The 14,953-nt window shown below is 43.0% G+C and overlaps 1 protein-coding gene across 1 annotated transcript in view; it reads left to right on the top strand.

Annotated features, from left to right (window-relative positions):
* The first annotated feature begins 3,005 nt into the window (after nucleotides 1–3,005).
* DOCK5 (dedicator of cytokinesis 5) overlaps nucleotides 3,006–14,953 on the top strand; it is a 186,340-nt gene continuing 174,392 nt past the window's right edge. Inside the window, exon 1 of the mRNA XM_081076534.1 lies at nucleotides 3,006–3,268. Coding sequence (XP_080932660.1) covers nucleotides 3,226–3,268 — 43 coding nt within the window. The 5' untranslated portion in view covers nucleotides 3,006–3,225. The remainder of the gene's footprint in view (nucleotides 3,269–14,953) is intronic.

Below are 14,953 nucleotides of genomic sequence, written 5' to 3'. Positions count from 1 at the left end.
TGTTATTCCACCTACCCATCTGGTTGACTCTCTAATTTTCAGCCTCATTTTAATAAAAGACTTTGAATAGCCCTGCTTTTATGATTTAAATGGCCTTTCCAATTGAGATTTAACCATCTGATATAACAAAGTGGGTGGACTTGTCTTCAGAGGAAAAAGAATAAACATACTCAAAGCTGTAATTTAAATTTTCCATTTTCCTCCAGCCCTCTTAACACAATTATTGTCAAACTTGAAATAGCCAGGGCTTAAATACAAACCTCAAGTTTTGCAAAAAGCTTATAAGGCTAGGGTGGGAGAGGTAGCTGAAATCATTTTGGTAGAAATCCAGTTCCACTGGATGAGCATTGAACACTCTGATGTGTATTAAGTTTACAATATATCCGTGGTTAGAGAACATTGGACATCCAATCGTCTTGAACACAGAGGATGGAAGAAACTTTGTGAAGCCCCATCCCAAAATGCTTCAGTTCCTAGCAGTGTACATGAAGGAGTTACCAAGGAAGGTATGAAAAAGTGACTCCTAAAGAAATATCAAAGGAAAACTTTAGTGCAGAACAACTTGGATATAAAGGATAAAGATGAATTAGACATCACAGATGACAAAAAAAAAAAAAAAAAAAAAAAACGCAACTCTATGTTCCAGTAGCTCAAGCCCCAAATCTTAGGGTCATCTTCGACCTATCTTGTGCCTTGACCCAGGGACAAGATCCAAGGTTTGTGGGGCCTGAAATGTATATAGTGAGGCTTTTTTTTTTTTTTTAAGAAAAGCATTATTTGGGGGGCAAACTTTCCAAAACATATGCTGATGAAAGTACCCTGAGGGGTCCAGAAGCCTCAGTAATTTCCCCTGTCCACACTGCCTTTCTGTTGGTTCTACCTTCAATATATTTCAAGAACCCAACCTCTTTCCCACCTCTCCACCTACACACCTGGACCCAACTACCTTCATTTCTTGCCCCAACTCCTTAAATAGCCTTCCATCCTTCTGGTCTTCTCGCATCTTCCCTTGTGTCTTTACACTCTGCTTATCCCACAGCAGGCAAATTAGATCATGTCCTTGGTTGGCTCAACACACTCCAAACTTCTCACAGTAACAGGGAAAAATTCTTACTATGCTTTCCACGGTCCTGCTTTATCTGACCACCCCATGTGACTGGGACCACGTTTCCTCCAACACTCTGCTCCTTACTCACCTTTCACCCCCGGGTATTCCTTGATGTTTTTGGAACCTGCCAAGCATGCTTCTGGGCCTTTGCATTTGCTCTTCCTGAGTCCAGAATACTTTCTCTGGAATCCTTACTTCCTTCCTGTCTGTAATTCATTGTCACCTTACCAGACCAACGCCATCCCACATGCTTTGCTAAACCAATCACTATAGAACCAATCACTATAGAACTTGCTGTGGATTTTTCTCTCCGGACATAGCCTCTTTGGGCATACATTCATTTGCTTATTGCCTTCATCACCTCTTCTAGACTGGAAACTCTATGATGATAGGGATTATATTTTATTCATTGCTGTGATCCATTCTTAAAACAATGCTTGACATATAATAGGTACTTCATAAATATGTGTGGAAGGAAGAAATTACCTAACCTGGGGAGTTAGGTTAATCATGATGGCAGAGGAAGAGAGAAATTTCTGGGGAGATGGTGGAATTCCTTCTGTTACCATTGGCAGAGAAAATAATCCTCATGTCCCTTCCCCTATATTACTTCTAAATGTTAGGTTTAAAGTGACAGATTTCTTAACTTATTATGACACTTTACGCGTAAATATCTATTTGTGGATGAAGTAGAAAGTAAACCTAGGAGTTAGCCACCGCGAACAGGACCTCTTTTTAAAAATTTCAGATCTGACTTTTGCAAAATGCATGAATTCTTCAATCAAGTTTTACTAGGTTTATCTTCCTTTCTTTTCATGTTCCAGATAGGCAAGAAAGCCATCACAGACCGCAGGGACAAAGTTTCTCTCAAATGTCATTTTCTCAGACGGTGAATATAAACCAGCTGGTCATTTACTCAGATTTTTACTTCCAAGTGTGAATGAAAGACCTCCCCCCATCCAAGCTTCATTCTTGAGGTCTCTCCAGGAGGAAGTGAGTTCCAGGAGGGCAGTTTTAGAGGGCAACAACAGGAGCCTAGGGCACTTCAAAAGAGCACCCCTGCGTTTGGCTCTTTGTTGAAACAATACAGTGAACCAGAAGACTTGCATGTGCCAGGTCCCCTTCTCCGTAGGGATGGTCTTTGAACGGCTGGTCTGTTGGAAAAGGGAGGCATTGGGGCGGACTTTTCCCTTGAGCATGAGGGTCCGAGTTCCCACCGAGGAAACCATATGAGTTCTCTCCTAGGAAACCATCTAATACGTCTGAGGAGCCTGTCTCCCTCGGATCTGTTGTCTGTTTACCAGAAGACACATGTTCCTGCTTTGAAGCCTATAAACGGTGGCCAGAAGAGATCATGTCTGTCCCGGAGTCGGGCTTCCGGCTCGCGTGGTGTCAGTTAAAGCTCTAGGGGGTGGACGCAGTAGTCCACTGCTCATTCATCCAACAACTATTTATTGAGGGCCGCCGAGGGCCAGGCCCTGGAGGTGTCCCGGGGGCGGAAAGCAGCTCTTGCTAACTAACACATTGTAGTGCCCCGGGGCCCTGGCGCGCGCAGTGGGCAGGGGCCCCGCACTCCTCGCCCACCCCTGGCCCGGCCGTCCCGCCTGGGGGTGCCCAGTGTCCCAAGCGGAGCCCTCCAGACGCCGGCGCCGGGGGACCCGCCCCCAGGACCCAGCCTCGAGGGTTGAATCCCGGTGGGGAAGGCGGGGAAAAAGCAAAATACCCAAAGTAAAACGCAGACCCCAGCCTGCCCTGGGAAGCTGCTCCGGGAAGCGCGCCAGGCGGAGAACACGCTGGCCCGGGCCGGGGCGAGCGGGCGGGAGAGGCCGGTCCCGGCGCGGAGGCGGGCGGAGGGCGCGGCGGGCGGGCGGGCGGGGCCGGGGCGGGGCCGCCGCCCGGCCCAGCAGGTGACCACGGGCCGGGCCGGAGCCCGAGCGAATCCCGGGCGGGCGCGGGCGGCACGGGGCAGCGCCGAGCCGATCCCCGGGGTCGCGGAAGTTTCCCGGAACATGGCGGAGCAGCCCGGGGCGCGCAGGAGCGCCGCGCGGCGGCGGCGGCCGGCACCCCAGGAGCTGTAGCCACCGCAGCCCCCGCCGCCGAGGGGCGAGGTCGCCGCCATGGCCCGCTGGATCCCGACCAAGCGGCAGAAGTACGGAGTTGGTGAGTGATCGCCAAGCGCGCGGGAGCGGCCCTGTCTGGCGCGAAGTTGGGCGGCGGATGCCAGGCTCCGGGTGTGCGCGCCGCCCGGCACGGGGGTCCGGCGCCCGCTGCCCGGGGGGCGCAGTCCGGGGGCGGGTGGGGAATCGGAGCCCTCTCGCGGAGCAGGAGACCCGCAGGGGAAGCCACTGCGGGCTTCGGGAAGCCGCGTGACTAACAGTGCATTGGGCTCCGGGACGGAGCCGCCTGTTCCCGGACCCAGAGCTCCCGCGCCTGGCACAGGGGAAACGTCAAAGGCGAGGGCGCTCGCGGGTTACTTCTCCGCGGCCCCCGCTTCGGTGCTCGCGCCCCTCCTCCCCGCCGTGCGGCTTCATTCAGGACTTTGTAACCCGCGGAGGACCGCTGAGTGCGGCGCGCGGTCCGAGGGCTTTCTGCCTCCCTCTTCTTAGGTTCTCTCTGAAGCCCCGGAGTGAGGAGTTGGAGGGTAACAGTTGTGAAGGGAATGGGAAACTCAAGTTGTGTGCATGTGATGGCAGAGACGGGCACTTTGTGACCTGGGAACGGGGGTGGTGCCCCCCCCCCCCGAGGCCGGGGCTCACCTCCTAACGGAGTGTACGCAGAGGGTTTACGACAGCCTTCTGAACCCCGAGTGTCGTCGCAACATCAGATGAGGACACTTTCTTAGGGAAAGCGTGACAGATCCCGCGCTAGGCACCTGGCGTTCGCAGCAGCGGTGCGGGAGGGCTCCCACGGCGCGCGGAGGGAGGGGAGGCTGCCGTGTGGGTTTGGATCCGAAACAAGCGGGGTTTTGACCCAGGTGGAAACCAGGGTCCTTCTACTTTCCATTAAGGAGAGAGGTTGCTCAGGTCTCGTGGGGAAGCTCTGCCGTAGGGACGATTACGATGGATGGCAATGAGAATACGGAGCGGTGCTCCAGGATAAACACAGATGTGCGCGTGGAGAATTGTATCGCTTCCTCTCAGGTTCATGCATTTGGCCTGTTTGTAATCTCATCGTTTACTTCACTCCCTTCCTCGCCCCCATTTTTCCTTACTCAGTGGTGCCTAGGAGAGATCCCTGACCCTAGTTAGTACTTTCTGATGGCGAAGTGATTTCAGAGATCCGCGTAATATCTCCAGGTGCGGTTCAGCTCTGGAGCCAAAGCAACAACAAACCCTCTCATGTTTACTGTATTGCTCTTAGATTGTGATCCTTTATTTGTGTGTGTGTGTGTGTGTATGTGTGTGTGTATGAATGAATGATAATCATGTCCACACTATTCCTTGTTTTCCCCCTATTCCCAAAACGTGTGTTTTTTTTTCTTTCCCTTAAAGTGCGATTAGTACAAATCCTCGCACTCTCCTGTGGCTACAACTCAGAAATGGGTAGGTGGTGTTTCTCCTGCCCCAGACCACCCTGTCTTGATTTGGTCATGAAGCTTCAGAAAGGAACGCCTAGTCAAGTGCCAATTAGTAAGCAGTCAGTAGTTAGGGAAGTGAAATGGTCTAAAATAAACCATTTTGAGTATTATCCAGTACTAACTACTAAATTAAATCATATTGAGCAGTGCCTAATTGTTCATTACTCCTTACAAAATGGTTCTCAATTCTCATTTTGCTTAACAGGATAACAGCTGTTTCCAAAACAATTAGGCCTTTGGTGTAGTTAATGCAATCATATCTTACAACTGTGGTTTTTAGTGCCACAGTGATAGGAGCAAGTATGAGATGTTCTCTCTTTTTTACCCTGTGCTGGAGTCAGGTTACCTTGTTAGTTTCCATCAGTCAAGGAAAGTATTTGAATTGCATTTCCAGGGCATAGGTGGCAGCAAAATGGCCCCAAGAGATAATTTTTGACACTCATGTCACTGGGCACAATAGATTCTGATTAATCTGTACTTGAGGGAAGGACCCACTGTTAGGACAGATTATCTGACAATAAATCACCATTGTTTATTCCTACACCACATTGTTGTTCATATCACCTCTCTGCTTAGAAGCCTTCCTTGGCCTGCAGGGTAAAATCTACACTGAGCCCAACTTTCAAGTTTCCCATAATCCAATTCAACATATCTTCACGGACCTTATCTCTCTCACTGCTTCTTTCATTAACCCTCCAGTGCAGACACTGCCCTTCTGGCTCTTGCGCAATGCACCATGGAGAGTCCCTCCTTTGGGACTTTGCTCCCTTCTGCTTGTCCCTGTCCAGAGTGCCCTCCCATCTTTGCATCCCACAATGCAGAATGTCCCTTAGGGCTCAAATCCCTCCCCGTTGCCCCCTTCAGATTTGGTATTCACCAGACCTCAAACCTTCATACCTCTCCCTCACAATTCCTACATTGTGCGATCCCTTATATTATTACTTATCCTCTTATCCTTGGGTCCAATGAACCAGAAGGTTATGGTTTTGTACCCCTGCCACTCAAAAGATATGCTACCAGGTATAGGGCCTTCCTTTAGTAACTGCTTGTCCTTCATGTTGAGGTGACATCCTAAAGCACTAGCCTAACTTTTTCTGTGAGGATTTAAAGCCGGTTTTTCTCTATTAGGTTTTAGCATCTCATTCACTTCAATATGAGTTTTCCTTTGTTCTGTTAGATGGGCAAAGTGAGAGCCTTCAGTCTGTCTTTTTACCTTTGCAAGTAAAAAACGTGAGATGTGCTGCTGAGAAACAAGGAAGGAGAGACTAGATGGGCTTGTTTCCATGTAATTGGGAAAATTGGCTTGTTGGGCTTTTGGGGTGAGGATTGTCATTTCTGTGTGTCTGGATGAAGAAAACCATGTGATGGTCATTTTGAAGCATTTTAATGACTCAGAGCTACTCTGAGAGTAGCGCTTTGATCTCACTTTGAATTGTGGGCAGTGAAGCTAGCAGTCTCCACTGCCTTATGTTATCTTGGTGCTACTATTGGCTGTCCTCACATAGCCTAGGTTTTTCTACAGGGACTGAAATACAATCTGTCTGGGCTTTCTTTAGTTCGTAAACATAGCATTGTTAGTTCAACCTCTAGCATTAGGTGGGCTTAAATGACCTATGTGTGTTACCTGGGTTGTCAAGCGCGAGGACCCAGAACCTTGCTTTTTTAAGCTTCTGGTCCATTAGTATCCACTCGTGAAGGGCTTAGTGCCTACTGTTCGTCCCCACAGCCATGGAAAACTCTTTTCTTTCTTATTTTCTTTTCCTTTATTCTTTCTTTCTCTCCTTCTTTAATGTGTTCTATTTGAAGATCTGAGGGTATAAAAATTTTTATCTAGATTTTAAGCAAACATTCATCATAAATGTTCAGATTAGTCTTCTGAGTATAGGAACATTTATTTTAAGTTCGCTCCCAAACAAGCTATTTCTATCAAGAACAGATCTAGACCATGTTGATGATGGGCTCTTTGCAAAATAATTCATGATTGTTCGTTGGGATTTGTGATGTGTATTATTACAGTGTGGTAAAAGGTCGTTGGGAGGACGATTTGCTTTCACTGTTAGCTTTTCAACTATTTAGCTGTGCTAGGCTCAACGAGGCTAAAAGCAATCAACTTTGTAGACTCTCAAATGCTGGTATAAAAACTGAAACCAGACTAGTAGCTCTTTGTGAATGCACTCAGGTGTGCTGTGGGTTTCCACCCATTTCCTCCTCTCCCAGCAGCATGTGCCATTTACTATAGCTGCAGGGGTAGAGCTGGGAGGAGTCACAAGAGAGTAACTAGTCCAGTTCCTTTTAAAGAGAGGAACTAGGTGCCTAAAGAGATAAGTGAATTGCTGAATACCAGGCGTTCTTACCTTTTTGATTGCATGAACCCTTTTGGCCATGAGGTTAAACTTGTGGCCCCCTTTTTCAGAATCATGTTTTTAAGTGCACAAAGTCAAATATGAAAGATTGAAAATGAATCCAGTTGTTAAAAAATTGAAAATGAATCCAGTTGCATTGAAATACAGTTGTCAAGGTATTTATAAAAACTCGTGATATTGTAATATACGTGCTTCTTTATTATTATATTAAATAGGAAAATCTAGTGGCAGGTCTAATAACTACTATACTTTTGAATTGGTATAGATGAACATATATGATTTTTAAAGATATCTGCAGTAACCATAATCTGATGTGAAAATGTCCATGATTTCTGTCGGTGACAGTAGCATAGGTACAGGTGTGGTTTTCTGCAGTCATAATGGAAGTACATGTTTGAGTGTCAGAAAAGAGAGATGTAATTTTTTTTCCCTTTTCGAGTCCGTGGAACCTCTGAATTTGAACACAGAGTAAGAATCCCTGGCTGCAGCTCACACAGCTAATTAGTTATAGAACCAGAATAAGCAACAACCAACAGTAACACTCGTTGCTCATCTGTCTGCATGAGTCACTATGCTAGGTATTATACAGTTGTAATAAATTGAAGAAATCCTGGCACAAATGCATTCGTGTTCTAGCAACATTGAGGCTAAGAATAAAAGGAATAGAGAATTCATATTTATTAAGAATTTACTTTGTGGCAGGAACTGGTTCGAACCCTTCATTTCATCATGTTCCAGGAACACGTAGGGGTCTCAAAGACTTTCAGGGGGTCCATGAGATTAAAACGTTTTCGGCAATAATGCTAAGAAGTTGCTGGCCGATTTTCACTCTGTTCTCTCAGGAGTATACAGCATGGTTTCCCAGAAGCTACATGAAGTGTGATATTGCAACAGATTGAATGCAGAAGCAAATATGAGAATCCAATTGCCTTTTGTGAAGCTGCACATTAAAGAGATTTACAAACATGAAAAACAGTGCCACTCCTCTGTGTGTTTCGTTTGTAAAAGTAGTTTTATAAAAATTTATTTTTCAGTTATAGTTGACATATACAATGTTATATTAGTTTCAGGTATACAACAGTGATTAGACATTTACATACCTTATGAAGTGATTACCCCGATAAACCTAGTACCCATCTGACACCTTATGTCATTATTGGAAAAGTGGTTTTGAGCTAAAAAATACATATTTTTGCTAACATGTATTGGGTTTATAATGGTTACTTAATTAACAAGTAAGTATTTTTTAAATGTCTGCTTGAATTTTTAATATGGTATATAGTCATAGATGTAACCCACATAAACAAATGCTCTTTGCGCTTCTCAATAACTTTTAAGAATATGAAGGAGTTCTGAGACCAAAAATTTTCAGCACTCACTGCTGCTTTACATATTATTAATATTTCATTAAATCATCGAGCTAAGGCTGTAATTCTCACATACTGTCTCAATTCCTAGATACGAAAACTGAGGTTCATAGAAGATAAATTTCTCACCCATGGCCAAATAAAATCTCACTCTGAAGCCAAAACTCTTCACCGTATGTGTTTCCCAAACTTGGGTTGCTCCTCTGTCACCTTGATCTCTGCCATGTCCAGGTACCCTTGTGTGGCAGCTTCATGCCTGCTGCCATACCCATTTGCCTTCTGTATTATTTTTTACTTAATATTTTCTTGATGCTGCCTGCTTTCTTTTCTTTTTTACTTAAAATAATTATTGAAAAAGAAAGCCCTACATTCCTGCGATTAAATGTACTTTAGAGTCTGTTATTTGTGGTAATTCATATTTATAAAGTCGCCACGGACATTGGATTAACAAGTACTGAATTGTTGCTCCTAGGAGAAATACAAGTTCCTGTGAGCTTCTGGTTACATTTTCATCAACTGAACAATACATAACCTTATTTTATGAGTGTTTCTGTTTAAGGTTCGAAGACCTTATTTAATACACACTGTTGGTTGAGTCACTAATGTTGAACTCATGGCCAACAGCCCTGTAACTTTGTTCATGCCTGAACAGAGCTCATCTAACACGTATTTTCTCCTTAAGGCACATCACAGCCTTTTTGCGCTTAGGAACTCTAGACAGTGCTTTAGCGCAATGGGAGCCATTTTAAAGAACAAGATCATCATCAAAAATGAGAAAAACATGATACAAAATAGATCATGGGAAGGACACTTGTTTACAGTACGAGAACTGAAATAAGAAAGCAGAGTGTCGCCTGGTTTGACCTCAAGTAGGAGCCTGCATGTCCTTTTTGCCCCTCTGCACGCGTCTTCAAATGATCACGAAAGCATGAGGAGTGTTGATTTGGGGGTTGCAAATAAATTTTAGCAAGTAAGAGAAGTCACACATACAGAATGTGCGAATAATGAGGACCAATTGTAGTTAGATGATAAAAAGAGAATTGAAAATGGAATCACTTTCTTTTATTACTCAGGTCTCCGTTTGAATAATCCCTCCTGAGAACCCTCGATAATGGAACCACCATTTTTGTCCGGCCTGCCCAGACCTCTCCGTGTCTGTCCTCTTCCCTGTATTTTCTTCACATGATCTATAATTGTCCTATTTGTTAATGTTTACTGTCTGTCTCCCATACTAGAATGTATAGCTCTGAAGACAGGAACATCTTTTTCATCAACGTACCCTAGCCCTGGGAACAGCACCCCTCGGCACATGGTTAGCACTCAAAAAACTCAATGCTGAACTCATCCTATTAAATTTGTTTATCATAAGAGGGAATTGTCTCCACACGATGGAATATACTGCCCTGTGTGAGCTTCCAGTGAGATGCGATCAAAAGTAGTAGGAAAAGGGAACATCTAAATAACAGGGATAAATAGATTTAATAAATTGTTTACACAAAGGATGAATGTGAACATCAGAATCCTAAATGTTGTATTAGAGAGGAAGTGACTAATGGGAATTTGCTTTTTCTTCTTTTTTTTTCATCATTCATGGAAGCTTCTTGAAGGAAGGTGCATTGTAGGATTGGCCCAATGGAAAGGAAAAGCTTGACCCCAGTGTTGAATAAGGTTTCGGGGGTTCTGAGTCATGACCTTAGTGCTATGTTGAGCACATGAGTTGGAAAGGAAAGAAGATGCAATTTAATGGAAGAAACAAGGCATTTCAATTCATTTGTTACTTCCCATTACCAAAAAGGAGTTAAGGTGCCTTACAATGAGCAATATACTGTACACAGTGTCATTATAGAAAAAAAGAGATGACAAGGAATGTGGAAAAGGAAAAGAAAAAGTCATTTAGAGGACTGGCAAGGGGTTTTGAATCAAATTTTAGTTTGTCCAAACTTGCAGAGGCTTTTTGTGGTGGTTATATCTGCCATCATGTTAGCTGAAACTTAAATTAATTTGTGGTTTATCCTCATCTAAATTTGAAGAGACAAACCAGTAGGGTCTGAAAAGAAGGAATCAAATCTCATTGTAATGACTTTCCATCAAACAAAATTTTTCCAGCTTCTAGTGTATTTCCAGCAATGTTATTCAATGTAATAACCTTATAACTCTATACCTATACAATATTTTAGTACTGTCAAAAGAATTAAAAAAAGGAACACTGGTCAAATTCGTTTACAACTCATTTCAGTTGTTTTTGGAATGCGTTTTAGTAGAATTGTAATAGAATTTGACCCATGTCTCTGACCCAGGAACTTGACTAAAGTCACACAGTTTGGTCTTTACTAGGGAGGAATAGTTTGCTCCCTGATCAATCACATAGGTAAAATCGCCCGTGCTATGTCTACTCTCCCTGGACATGAAAGGATGTATTACATCCTTTGGGAGTCTTTTGACATAGCTTTATAAGTAGCCTCCACATTACCTCAAGGTTTTGTTTTTAAGCTTAAAAAAAGTGCTTTTGAGATCAGGAGAAGAAACCATTTTCAGGCAGAGATTTGGGCGAGCAATGGAAAGCAGAGGATAGTCAGGTTCATTTTATTTATCCAAGTGATGTTTGGGCAGGCCGTGTCCTCTCAGAGCCTGGGCCGGCAGTCAGGGCTGCCTCAAAGGATTGTCTGATTGCTGGCAGCCAGTTCCAGAGCAAGAGACAAAAGTGGTCTTTGTCTTTCACAAAGCTGTGCCATCGCAAAGCTGCTGTTGTTCAAATGGCTTTATATTCATGGAGCCACCTTTCCGGATTGTGCTATTTTCTCTTATATTTTCACGCCCCATTGAACTGTGGGACTGCCCACCCCGGTGAAGTAGTTGGACTCCCAAGATGCCCTCTCTGAGGATCCTGGGCATCCATTCTTTGTCTTTTAAAAGAACTCAGGGAGGGAAATTGCAGTAGAGATTCATTCTTTGAAAAAAGCTCCTTGCTGACTCAACCAAGGTGAGTAAGAACGCGTCCCGCTGACTAGTTTACCTTTGGACCTGCAGCGGGACGCACCTTTCTTGTGCTTTCTGTGAGCCTGGACCCACAGGGGTCTCACTCCCCAGGCTTTCCTGCCAGAGACCACTTATCACAGTAAGTCGTAAGACTCAATTACAGACATCTAAGAGCTTTGCCCTTTTATATATAGAATCATAAAATATTAAGAGCTGGATTCTGTAAGCATCACCTCGTGCTTCACATCCTCATTTTATTGGAACAAACGTACCCTGGAGATATAAAGTGATTTAACCAAAATCAAACAGCCAGTAGCAAATTTGTTTCAACTTGTTATCTTCTTAGTGGTTTCATTTCTCGTTATAACTCTGGAGAGAGAGCAAGGTTTTTTTTCTGTGTGTGTGTGTGTGTGTGTGTGTATGTGTGTGTGTGTGTGTGTGTGTGTGTGTGTAATCACATCTATTAAGAATCTGAAGAGTGAGCTCTCCCACAATCGTAAGGGGCAAAAGCCTATGTCTTCCATGGACATTTTTTTCATGTGGAAGTTTTGTTATAAATAAGATCCTTTTATTGATGTATAATTGACATACTAGTTTCAGGTGTACAACATAATGATTCCATATCCAGAGGGTGCCAAAAAAATGTATACACATTTTAAGAAAGGAAAAAAAAACTATTAAAATTGCAATACTCACTATACACCGATAACAAAAGATGAATACAAGTAATGAGTATACATTTTTTTGGCACCCTCTGTGTATACGTAGTATATACATAGTATGTATATACTATGAAATGATCACAATAAGTCTAGTTAACATCATTTACCACATGTAGTTACATATTTTCTTTCCTTGTGGTGAGACCTTTTAAGATCTTACTCTCTTAGCAACTTTTAAATAAACAATACAGCATTATTAACTATAGTCATTATGTTGTACATTACATCCCCAGAGCTTATTTATTTTGTAACTGGAAGTTTGTGCCTTTTGAGCACCTTCACCCATTTTGCCCATCTCCCCCATCCCCTGCCAAAACACCAGTCTGTTCTCTGTATGTATGAGTTTGGATAAATACCCAGAAGTAGAATTGTTGTGTCATATGGTAGTTCTATTTTTATTTTTTTGAGGAACCTCTGTACGGTTTTACATAGTGGTTGCCCCAATTTACATTTCCACCAACAGTGCAGAAGGGTTCCCTTTTCTCCATGTCCTTGCCAACACTTGTGAATTTGTATTTTATTTATTTTTAGATTACACATATAAGACACCTATGGTATTTGTCTTCCTCTGTCTGGCTTGTTTCACTTAACATAATGTCCTCAAGTTCCATCCAGATTGTTGCAAATGGAAAGTTTCCATTCTTTTTTAATGGCTGAATAATATTTTATTGTATATGTATATCACATTTTCTTTGTCCATTCATCCATTGATGGACACTAAGGTTGTCGTGGCTATTGCAAATAATGCTGCAGTGAACATGGGGGAGAAATGTCTTTTCAAGTTCGCATTTTTGCTTCCTTGGGATAAACAACCAGAAGTGGAATTGCTGGCTCATATGGTAGTTCTATTTTTAATTTTTGAGGATCCTCCATACTGTTTTCCATAGTGACTGCACCATTTACATTCCCATCAACAGTGCACAAGGGTTCTGTTTTCTCTGCTTACTTGCCAACTCTTGTTATCTCTTGTCTAAATGATGGCCATTCTAGTGAGTGTGTGGTGATATCTCACTGTGGTTTTGATTTATGTTTCTCTGAGTAGTGATGTTGGTCACCTTTCCATGTACTGTTGGCCATCTGTATGGCTTTTTTGGAAAAATGTCTTCAGCTCGTCTGCCCATTTTTTACTTAGATTTTTTTTTTTTGCCATCAAGTAGTATGAGTTATACATATATACATATATATGTTGGATATTAACCCCTTAACCGGTACATAAATATTGTCTCCCCTTTGCTAAGTTGCCTTTTCATTTTGTTGATGGTTTCCTTTGCCGTTCATCTTCCCCTTTTTTAAGAGTTCTGGGAAGGAAGTGCGTTTTGGAGGTTTGAGCCTGCAGAGTCAAGTCAGGTTGTGGGTTGCACAGTGGTTACATGTTTTCAGGCCCTGCTGTGGGGCCCATTGGTCGCTGGTCCTCAGCATTGTGGTATTGACATATTAACAGGGTATCAGCTGCAAAATTAATAAGGAGCATGACATTCTCATGACATCATAGGCATGTTTGAAAACGAATGTCACTATGGTGCGGGGTGAAGGAAGGGTTGGTTATTGATTATAAGGGATTATAATACTGGCCTGGAAGTGAGAGAGTGTTGGTGCTTTTTTAGATCTGGATTTTGAACAAAATGATGATGCTATATCCGGAAAACTTGACCTAGGAGAAGTTTGAGTAAGGCTTCTTGCTCTCACGGCAGATTCGGCTCTTGCTCAGTTGTCTCTGGTGGAAACGGACAGCTTGATCCCAGGGACGAGATGCAGCTTCATCTGCTGCTGAAGCAGCCACCGTCATTCTCCTGGAGCAAATACCTCCTGGAACAGGGACAACATCTATCTACTGGGTTTCTAGGCTGCTCCTGCTGGGCTTTGCGCTTCCTTCAGAACAGGCGCACATAGCAGGTGACCCTGCTCTTCTGTGTTCAGCAGGGAAGGCTTGCCCCTCAAATTGTGACAGCATGATTCATTTTAGTTTCCATCTCACAGGGTTCTGAGGCACAGTTTCCGTGAACTTATGTGGTTTTATATACTTTGTCAACTGGTGGATACTAGAAGCATAGTGATATACTTAACTGTTTTTGAAAAACAAACTCTAAGGCTCAAAAATGTTGGGAACTTTAGTGTAGTTCAAATTCTAATGTGCTGTGTCTAATGTGCAGTTCATTGTGGTTTGAAAATCCACTTGAAATTGATGTATCAATTTTATTTCTATCAAATACTGATTAAAATTTGAAATGCACGTAACCCTTTGACTTAGCATTTCCATTTGTGAGTTTGTCCTGCAGGTATGCTAGCACATGTGGGGAAGGACATATGGACAAGATTATTCATCACAGCGATATTTATAGCAAAGACATGAAAACAACTTAAATGTCAATCAGTTGCAAATGAGTTTAGTAATTTATGGCACACGCACATGATGGAATATTATAGAGTCATTGAAAAGAATAAGGTTCGAGGGAGACAAAGATGGCACTGACATGCAGTGGTTAAAGGATGATCTCTTCAAAAAATGGTGCTGGGTAAATTGATTATCTATATTGAAAAAAATGTATCATACCCCTAACTGCTGTGTTTCCCCAAAAATAAGACCTAGCTGGACAATTAGCTCTAACGCGTCTTTTGGAGCAAAAATTAATATAAGACCCCATCTTATAGTAAAATAAGAACGGGGTCTAATATATGATATGATACGATATGATATGATATATGATATGATATAATGTAGTATAATACTGAGTCTTATATTAACTTTTGCTCCAAAAGATGCATTAGAGCTGATTGTCCAGGTAGGTCTTATTTTTGGAGAGACACGGTACTTAATGCCATATAAAAAATCTATTCTAAAT

This window comes from Rhinolophus hipposideros, assembly GCF_964194185.1.
Source record: "Rhinolophus hipposideros genome assembly, chromosome: 16".
Taxonomy (NCBI): Eukaryota; Metazoa; Chordata; class Mammalia; order Chiroptera; family Rhinolophidae; genus Rhinolophus; species Rhinolophus hipposideros.
This window is presented reverse-complemented; position numbering and strand designations above follow the sequence as displayed.